This window comes from Microcaecilia unicolor, chromosome 13 (genome assembly GCF_901765095.1).
Source record: "Microcaecilia unicolor chromosome 13, aMicUni1.1, whole genome shotgun sequence".
In the NCBI taxonomy this organism is placed as follows: Eukaryota; Metazoa; Chordata; class Amphibia; order Gymnophiona; family Siphonopidae; genus Microcaecilia; species Microcaecilia unicolor.
The window spans coordinates 25,009,577-25,019,701 of record NC_044043.1 but is presented as its reverse complement, the minus strand read 5'-3'; the positions used below and the strand labels follow the sequence as shown (position 1 = coordinate 25,019,701).

At 48.9% G+C, this 10,125-nt stretch overlaps 1 protein-coding gene across 3 annotated transcripts in view; it reads right to left on the bottom strand.

The window, feature by feature from the left end:
• Positions 1–214: 214 nt before the first annotated feature.
• MTMR4 (myotubularin related protein 4) overlaps positions 215–10,125 on the bottom strand; it is a 314,547-nt gene continuing 304,636 nt past the window's right edge. For all 3 annotated transcript variants that reach the window (XM_030222077.1, XM_030222079.1, XM_030222076.1), the window contains 2 exons: positions 2,342–2,430; positions 215–2,185 (listed from right to left, as the gene is read on the bottom strand). In XM_030222077.1, the coding sequence (XP_030077937.1) occupies positions 2,008–2,185; positions 2,342–2,430 (267 nt within the window). In that variant the 3' untranslated portion in view covers positions 215–2,007. The remainder of the gene's footprint in view (positions 2,186–2,341; positions 2,431–10,125) is intronic.

Sequence of the window (10,125 nt, the reverse complement as noted above, 5' to 3'; positions counted from 1 at the left end):
CTAGTAGTCGGTGTCATACGCAGTGTGCACAGTCTTGCTCTAACACCTCTGCCCGCAGGAGGCAGCCAGTATTGACACCCAGGCACCCTACAGAGGCTGAGGTACTACTCTGACTGTAAGCAGCTGCTATTTCTAAACCTGGTTTGTAGGAGGGTTTTGAACATCAGACCCTTTTGTCCTAGGCTAAGAGGTGATAATAACAGAACACAAACAGCACTAATATACGTGTTTAATTTGGAACTGTATTTAAATTTTACAGCACATTTCAAGTTCTTCACAATGAGATTCAGCAATTTTTTTTTTTTAAATCACCGGCACTTGTCACCACTTCCATTACTGTGATGGTTATAAATTAAGTGAAGTTTCTGCCATGGATGCCCAGCAATGCAAGCTCTTCTGTATTTGGAAAGTAAAGGAACTGAAAATAATTCTCTCAATACACTGCTAGCACTTGAAGTCAGTACTCCGCCCCTCCTCCACCATGGACAGCAGGCATGTCTCTTATTCAGATGTGTGAGATTTATCTAACTCTATACAGACATGAAAGATTATAAAAAATTTATTATATTAATCAATTTCAATGGCCCTCTAAGCTACAAACATGGTGTAATAGGTGCATCCATGGAAAGGGATCTTCTCTACAGTTACATAGCTGGCCTGAGAGCCACAGGCTCTGTACAAACACATCCCAATGCCATACAAGAAAGGAATATTTGAGGGTTGTCTGCAGTTCCTGGGAACAATATGGGGAGCTCAGTAAAGTATCAGCTTTACAATTCTATTTGCAAAGGAGAAAGAAATACAGAGAGGAAGGAGGCAAGATAGAAGACCATAGCTGCAGCGCTGGGCATGTGGCAAGTTTGCACAGTAAGATCATGAGGACAGAGTGCTTGATGCATCCTCTAGGGTCTCATTTTGGTATTAATGCTTTTATCCCCTATGTGGGTCACACTGGTAAGTGCACAAAAAATAGATTAGCAGCATTTATAATTATAGACATTTATCACTTAGCACCCAAGTGCTTAGTTCTACAGTTGCCAGCATAAGGTTTCATCAAGAGAAACCACTGGTACATGCAGGGAGATGAGACTTTGCAAACTCCCTCTGGAGCTATCCTTCCCTCCCCCCCCCCCCCCCCACCCCCCTAGTTACTAAACCCTGCTCCTCTCCCTCCACCCGGTGGTTTCCCTTTAACTCTGCCTCTTGTCTTCCCTGTAGCCAGCCATACCTCTCCCTCCCCAATCATCATCATCATCCTATAGTTCTGCTCCACAGACTTGTAAAGTGAATGAAAAACTGTCTTAAGGAGCCAAGACAGTGTTGCACCTTGGAAAGGAGAAACTATGCAATTCTTCTGTATGATGAAGCAGCCACAGAAGACAGACAGGACTGAGGCAGCTCTGCGAAGCTCGTCTACTTAAAAAGAGCCTCCATGCAGGGGTTCAATCACAAGCGAGGAAGGACAGCAGGAAAGAGCAGTGCCACAGGACGAACACCACACGCAGCTGCAGAGCAGGGGGTCAGCATGATGCCCCATCGTCTCCAGCATGTCCATTCTGGACTGAGGAAAGAGCAGTTCAAATGGGTCTCTTCCTATCAGGCTCCGTACTTCACCTTCAGCTAATGGCTGGGGCATTTTATGCTACATGGCAGCTCCTTCCTTTCCTGCAGGGCTTATGATGCAGTCATGAGGTTCCAGGAGTTGGTTCCGAGGTCCACCATTCCAAGGATGAATCTTAGTGCATCAGAAGATAACCCATTAAACAGCAACGGGGACAGTATCTTGTGCTTGCTGGTTCCTGCTGGTGGAGGACAACAGAACTCACTAATCTCCTCTCCACAGACCCCTCAGTGATCCATCACCTGCTGGTGAGGATGGGTTCACTTGCTTTGATCCTGAAGCAATACCACTGACTATTCAAAATACCACCTCCTTCTACAGCTCCAAGGGGCAAGAATGGGCTTGTATCTGGTCAGTCAGGTGCCTCATGCTCAGGTCACAAGCTTTCAACTAGATGCTGTGGCAATGGGTTTCTTCAGCTGCTGGTTCATAAGTTCCCTGGCACGCGACACCTGGATGTGATCATAGCAGGAATTGCACACGAGGACAGGGTTGTACAGCTGTTGGTCAGGGATTGGCAACTTCAGGTGGCAGCAGCTGGCACAGAAAACATTCCCACAGTTTCTGAACAAAGAAAAACAAATCTTTTAGAATCCCAAGGAAGAAAGTTAACCTGAAAGACAGTCACCAAGTATTAACCTGTCATAGACAGTTCCAGGCTGTTGAATTTGCAATAAAATAACATTTAAAAATCTATATAAAATAGTTATTTATGTTCACCTGCAATGGTGTCTGCGTTTAGCTAACCAGAATTCACAGTCACAGTTAAAGCAGTGTGTAGCCATGTGATCAGGCACCCAGCGTGTGACCTGCAAGAAGAAAACAAGAACCATCAACACCTGTGAAAAATAGCATAAAGGCAATTCACCCATTTGCACTCCCATCCAACTTGCTGTGCCAGGACACAGGCAGTCTACCATATAAACTATTGTGTAAAATCGTAACTGTATTACTTGCATTCACAGCACAAAAACCCCCAACAGTAGCAGCAGACTAGTGATGTAGTCAGTGTAGGAGTGATGTCCCAGTCATAGGGGCCATTTTGAGAGCACAGCCGGAATGGAAGGAGTTACTGGGGATCACTCCTGCTCCAACTACACCCCTAGACCATCAGGGATTGTAAAACAGACCTGGGGTGGGGTGGGGAGAGCAAAGGAAGGAACACAAACGGGACAAAGCACAAATTTTCAGCTTCCACCAAGACGTCCAAGTCAGAATATGGATGACCAGATCATAAGATCCAAAATGGACACCCATCTTACAGGTATTTTTGAACAGGAAATACCTCAAGATTTCCTGTTTGAAAATATGTGAGATGGAAAATCATGTGCTTAAGACGTTCAACATGAACATTTTACAAATTGGAATGTCCAAATTATGAACAGTGAGAAACAAGGGATATGGACGTCAGTATGGCAGCATTCTTAGCAAATGGCCACAACAGAGGGCAGCCTCCTGGTTAGTGCAGTGGACTGTGAACCAAGAGAGTTCTAGGCGGTGTACATGATAACATGCATAAAGTAATAAAGAAAACAAAAATCACTAACAAATTTACAATAAATTAAACATACTTAACAACCATCATATATAGAGCTTGAAAGCAATATCATCACTTAAATATAATGTACCCAAAGCCATAACATGCCTAAACGCAGAACGCCAAACTGAATAAATGTGCCTTCAACAGTCTTCTAAATCTTAATACAGAATCAACACTTCTCAACTCAAAGGGCAATGCATTTCAAAGATGTGCACCTTCTACATGTCCTTTTTAGGCTTGAGAAATTTCTTCCTGTTCAGTAATCGCTGTTGGGGGTCCTGATTCTGGGACCTCTCTAGTTCCGCCTAAAACATATCCACAACATGACCCTTGCTATTTGAAAGTACTGCAGTGATGGACGACCCTTTTCTCCCTTTGCAAAATTGGTATTTGGACGTTTCAAGCACATGGACATCCAGTTGGGCATTTTGAGACATGCTTCAAAAATGAGTGCCATGGTCATTTTCAACCAAAACTTAAAACATGGCCGAAAGTTTAAATAACCTTAAGCTTAAACTGGACAGAAAAAGGATTTTGGACCAGTTTCGGCACTGTAACTGAAACTTGGTTGGTTTCTAATCCTACTATATATAACCCCTCATATTCCCATATAGGCGTGAACACATTCTGCCACACACAACCGTCTTTCATCCATCCTCTATCACAAAATTCAGATCCTTACATTCTTGGCACACTGCATATAAGTGTCTTCAGAAGAGTGCCGGGGGGGGGGGGGGGGGGTTATTTCCTTGGTAACAAGTTACATTTAATTTTTTAGAATGCTGAAGTGTTTTAATTTTTATTATTCAAAGTCTGATTATACATACTGCATTTATTAGTATTATTCTAAACCAGAATACATTGTTCAGGGTGAAAGATTATAAACAGCCCACAGTTGATCATAGGCATAAATAAGCACCCATACTGGGACAGACTGAAGATCCATCAAATCCAGTATCCCATTTCCAAAAGTAGGCAATCGAGGTTACAAATACCTGACAGGATCCCAAAAGAATAATGAATTTCATGCTGCTTATCCCAAGAAACAAGCATTTATGAAGCCATCCAAACCATTTTTAAACAGGTAGACAAGAATCGCTTGTTTACTCTTTCCAAAAACACTAGGACTAGGGGGGCACACAATGAAGCTACAAAGCAGTAAATTTAAAACGAATCGGAAAAAATATTTCTTGACTCAACGTTTAATTTAAACTCTGGAATCGTTGCTAGAGAATGTAGTAAGCAGTTAGGTTAGCTGAGTTTAAAAAAGGTTTGGATGGCTTCCTAAAGCAAAAGTCCATAGACTATTATTAAAAAGAACTTGGGGAAAATCCACTGCTTATTTCTAGAGTAAGTAGCATAAAATGTATTATACACCTGGATTGACCACTGTTGGAAACAGGATGCTGGGCTTGATGGACCTTCACTCTGTCCCAGTATGGCAATACTTATGTATGCACTTGTTCAGATTCAAAAAATATATATAGTTAGCTCTCCAAATACAATACAGCCCTAACATTTTCACTCTCTCTGCATAAGGGAGGTGCTCTGCCCCCTTAATAATTTTTGTTGTTCTTCTCTGAACCTTTTCTAGTTGTACTATATCCCAGTGGTGTAGTCACAGGCCCACCCAGGAATCCCCATGCCCCACCAGTTATGCGATCATTTAAGTTTTGTTTTGATTCCATCCTCTATTTAGGGATCCTCTGTGTTTATCCCTTTCTTTTTGAATTCTGTTACTGTATTTGTCTCCACTACCTCCATGAAAAGGGTATTCCAGGCATCTATCACCATCTCAGTGAAAAGGTATTTCCTGATGTTTACCACCCTGCAACTTCATGTCTTCTAATTCTACTGCTTCCCTATCTCTGTTTAGATATTAATATTTATTTTTGTTACATTTGTACCCCGCGCGTTCCCACTCATGGCAGGCTCAATGTGGCTTACATGGGGCAATGAAGGGTTAAGTGACTTGCCCAGAGTCACAAAGAGCTGCCTGTGCCTGAAGTGGGAATCAAACTCAGTTCCTCAGTTCCCCAGAACCAAAGTCCACCACCCTAACCACTAGGCCACTCCTCCACTCCTTTCAAGTATTTAAAGGTAAAATTATGTATAATCATACCTGATAATTTTCTTTCCATTAATCATAGCTGATCAATCCATAGACTGGTGGGTTGTGTCCATCTACCAGCAGGTGGAGATAGAGAGCAAACTTTTGCCTCCCTATATGTGGTCATGTGCTGCCGGAAACTCCTCAGTATGTCGATATCAAAGCTCCATCCGCAGGACTCAGCACTTAGAGAATTACACCCACGAAGGGACACTCTGCCCAGCTCACCACCGCCGAAACGGGGGAGGGGAATTAACCCAGCTCATCCCCACACAAGTGGGGGAGGGGAATCCGTCCAGCTCATCCCCGCGGAGCGGGGGAGGGACACCACACCCGCCGATGCGGGGGGGATCTGGCTTATCCTGCAACCGCAACCGCGGGAGGAGCTGACTGACCCTAACACCGCCGAAGCGGGAGGGGTACAAAGCTGCCCTACAGCCGCACGAAGCGGGAGGGAGTGCCGGCAGAATTTTAAGTCTCAATCCAGCCCCGTAAAACGGAGGGGAGAGGAATGCAGCAGCTCACTGTAACACAAACTCGTCTTAACTCTTGAAGAATCCAAGTGAAAAAACTTGAACACGAAGTCTTTCTGAAGTAACTGAAGACTAAACTTGAACCTGAAATGCAACCAGAATAAAAACAGTACAGATATCTGGGAGGGGCTATGGATTGATCAGCTATGATTAATGGAAAGAAAATTATCAGGTATGATTATACATAATTTTACCTTCCATATCATCAAGCTGATCAATCCATAGACTGGTGGGATGTACCGAAGCAGTACTCACCCAGGGCGGGACATTGAAATCCCTGACCTCAACACTGAAGCTCCAAACCGGGCCTCCGCCCGTGCAGCCACAGTCAAACGGTAATGCTTGGAGAATGTATGAGCCGAAGCCCAAGTTGCTGCCTTGCATATCTCTTCCAAGGAGACGGACCCGGCCTCTGCCATCGAGGCCGCCTGAGCTCTAGTGGAGTGAGCCTTCAGCTGGATAGGCGGCACCTTCCCCGCGGCCACATAAGCCGCTGCAATGGCTTCCTTGACCCATCTTGCCACTGTAGGCTTAGCAGCCTGCAGACCCTTACGAGGACCTGCAAACAGGACAAACAGATGATCCGATTTCCGGAAATCATTGGTCACTTCCAAGTATCTGATGATGACTCGTCTCACATCCAGATATTTAAGAGCAGAGTACTCCTCTGGGTAGTCCTCCCTACGAAAGGAAGGGAGACAGAGCTGCTGATTCACATGGAAGCGAGAAACAATCTTGGGCAGGAAGGAAGGCACTGTGCGAATAGTCACTCCTGCCTCAGTGAACTGCAGAAAAGGCTCTCGACATGAGAGCGCCTGGAGCTCGGAAACTCTTCTGGCTGACGTGATAGCCACCAAAAAGATTGCCTTCAACGTCAGGTCTTTCAGAGATGCCCTCGACAAGGGTTCAAAAGGCGGCTTCTGCAATGCTCTTAGTACCAGGTTGAGATTCCACGCAGGCACCACTGAGTGCAGAGGAGGGCGCAGGTGATTAACTCCCTTGAGAAAGCGCACCACATCTGGCTGCGAAGCCAGGGAAGCACCCTTCAGGCGGCCCCTGAAGCAAGCCAGAGCCGCTACCTGGACTTTAAGGGAACTGAGCGACAGGCCTTTCTCCAGACCTTCTTGCAGGAACGCCAACACTGAAGCAATTGGAGCAGTGAAGGGAGAAAGTGAGCCTGCTTCACACCACGCTGCAAAGATATGCCAAACCCTGGCGTAAGCAGTAGAAGTAGAGCGCTTCCTCGCTCTCAGCATAGTGGCGATGACCTTGTCTGAGAAGCCCTTCTTCCTCAGACGCTGCCGCTCAATAGCCAGGCCGTAAGACCAAAGGGGGAGGGATCCTCCATCACCACGGGACCCTGATGTAACAGGCCCTGCTCCACTGGCAGCCGCAGAGGATCGTCGACTGAGAGCCTGATCAAGTCCGCATACCAGGGACGCCTGGGCCAATCCGGACCCACCAGGATTACCCTGCCGGGATGCTTTGCCACCCGGTCTAGCACCCTGCCCAACATGGGCCAGGGCGGGAACACATAAAGAAGCTCTTGTGTCGGCCACTGTTGGAGAAGAGCATCTACTCCCAGGGATCGAGGGTCCCGTCCTCTGCTGAAAAAGCGCGGCACTTGGCAATTGGCCGATGACGCCATTAGATCTAGGCTCGGCTGGCCCCAGCGCTTCGTGATGTCCAAGAACGCCTGAGCAGATAGCTGCCACTCTCCGGGCTCCAAGGTATGGCGACTGAGAAAGTCCGCCTTGACATTCATGACTCCGGCAATGTGGGCCGCTGAAAGCTGCTCCAGGTTCGCTTCCGCCCACTGGCAAAGATTCATAGCCTCCTTGGCTAGAGGGGCGCTCTTGGTACCTCCCTGGCGGTTGACATAGGCCACAGCCGTGGCATTGTCCGACAGTACCCGTACAGGCTTCAACACCAGTACCGGGATGAACTCCAAAAGCGCCAACCGAATGGCTCTGAGTTCCAGGAGGTTGATAGACCACTTTGCCTCTGCAGGAGACCAGAGCCCCTGCGCTGTCCTTCCCAAGCAGTGGGCTCCCCAGCCCGACAACGAGGCGTCCGTCGTGACGACAATCCACTCTGGGGTCACCAGAGGCATTCCCGCAGACAACTTGTCTGTCTGCATCCACCAGCTCAGCGCCTTGCGCACTGCTGGGTCCAAGGGAAGGCGCACAGCATAATCCTCCGACATCGGAGTCCAGCGCTGCAGCAAAGAGTGTTGAAGTGGTCTCATATGAGCCCTGGCCCAGGGCACAACTTCCATCGTGGCCGTCATAGAGCCCAACAGCTGCACATAGTCCCAAGCCCGAAGGGGAGAGGCTACTAGGAACTGGTCCACCTGAGCCTGAAGTTTGACAATCCGATTGTCTGGCAGGAACACTCTGCCCACTTGGGTGTCGAATCGAACTCCCAGGTACTCCAGGGACTGAGTCGGGCGCAGCTGGCTCTTCTCCCAGTTGATGATCCATCCCAGGGAGCTCAAAAGAGCAACTACCCGGTCCACAGCTTTGCCGCACTCTGCATAAGAGGGGGCTCGGATCAACCAGTCGTCCAGATAAGGATGGACTTGTACCCCTTCCTTTCGTAGGAAGGCCGCGATGACCACCATTACTTTGGAAAAGGTCCGCGGAGCAGTAGCCAACCCGAAAGGGAGGGCTCTGAACTGGAAATGTCGTCCCAGGACTGCAAAACGCAGAAAGCGTTGATGAGGAGGCCAGATGGGAATATGCAGGTACGCTTCCTTGATGTCCAAGGATGCCAGGAACTCTCCTGCCTTCACTGCCGCTATAACAGAGCGGAGAGTCTCCATGCGAAAGTGCCGCACTTTCAAGGCCCGATTGACCCCTTTGAGGTCGAGGATAGGCCGGACAGAACCTCCTTTCTTTGGTACCACAAAGTAAATGGAGTAACGTCCCTTGCCAAGCTGACTTTCTGGAACCGGAACGACTGCGCCCAGGCGGATCAGATTGTCCAAGGTCTGCTGCACTGCCACAGCTTTGACCGGAGACTTGCAGGGAGAGAGTACAAACCCGTCTTTTAAGGGTCGGCAGAACTCTAGCTTGTAGCCGTCTCTGATGACTTCCAGCACCCACGCGTCTGAAGTTATTGTGGTCCACTCGCCCAGAAACGAGGACAGCCGTCCTCCAATCTGCACTGGGGCGTGGACCAAGACCCCGTCATTGGGTACGAGACCCTGGGGGAGGACCGGAGGGAGCACCTCCGGGACGGCGGTCTCTGCGAAAGGAATGCTGCTTGGGGGAGAAATTCCTCTTGAAGGAAGAGGGGGCAGAGGAACCCGACTTGCCCGGGCGGTACCGACGGGCTTCCTGCAACCGTCCTCTGGAGGTACCGGGACGAGTACTAGCCCGAGCCCTGACCTCTGGTAATTTCTTGCCCTTAGACGTGCCGAGATCGGTCACGATTTTGTCCAGCTCGACCCCAAAGAGCAGCTTGCCTTTAAAAGGCAACCTAGCCAGGCGGGATTTAGAGGCGTGGTCAGCAGACCAATGTTTCAGCCAAAGCCACCGCCGCGCAGAGATTGTCTGAGCCATGCCTTTCGCTGAGGCCCTCAAGACATCATACAGCAAGTCTGCCAAATAGGCTAGGCCCGATTCCAGGGCCGGCCAATCAGCCCTCAAGGAATGATCCGAGGGGTAAGCCCGCTGCACCATAGTCAGGCACGCCCTGGCCACATAGGAGCCGCAAACTGAGGCCTGCAAACTTAAAGCAGCCGCCTCAAAGGACGACCTTAAGGCCGCCTCCAATCTTCTGTCTTGGGCGTCCTTTAGGGCCGTGCCACCTTCCACCGGCAACGCCGTTTTCTTAGTCACCGCAGTGATTAAAGAATCCACGGTAGGCCACAGATAGGCCTCACGTTCACTCACAGCCAAAGGATAGAGGCGGGACATAGCCCTAGCCACTTTAAGGCTCGCTTCTGGGACATCCCATTGAGCCGAAATTAAGGTGTGCATGGCATCATGCACGTGGAAGGTTCTAGGCGGGCGCTTCGTCCCCAGCATAATGGCAGAGCCAACAGGGGCTGAGGGAGAGACGTCCTCCGGAGAGGAAATCTTCAAAGTGTCCATGGCCTGTAACAACAGGTTGGGCAAATCCTCTGGGCTAAAAAGCCACGCTGCAGAGGGGTCATCCGCTCCATCCGAGCGGGGATCCGTCTCCTCCAAGGAATCCGCAAAGGACCGTTGGGAGACCTCAGACACGCTGCCCTCATCTACATCGGAGGAGACAAATTCCTCCAAGGCCTGGGAATCAACCCGAGGGCGTTTACCTCTGGGAACCTCAACCTCTT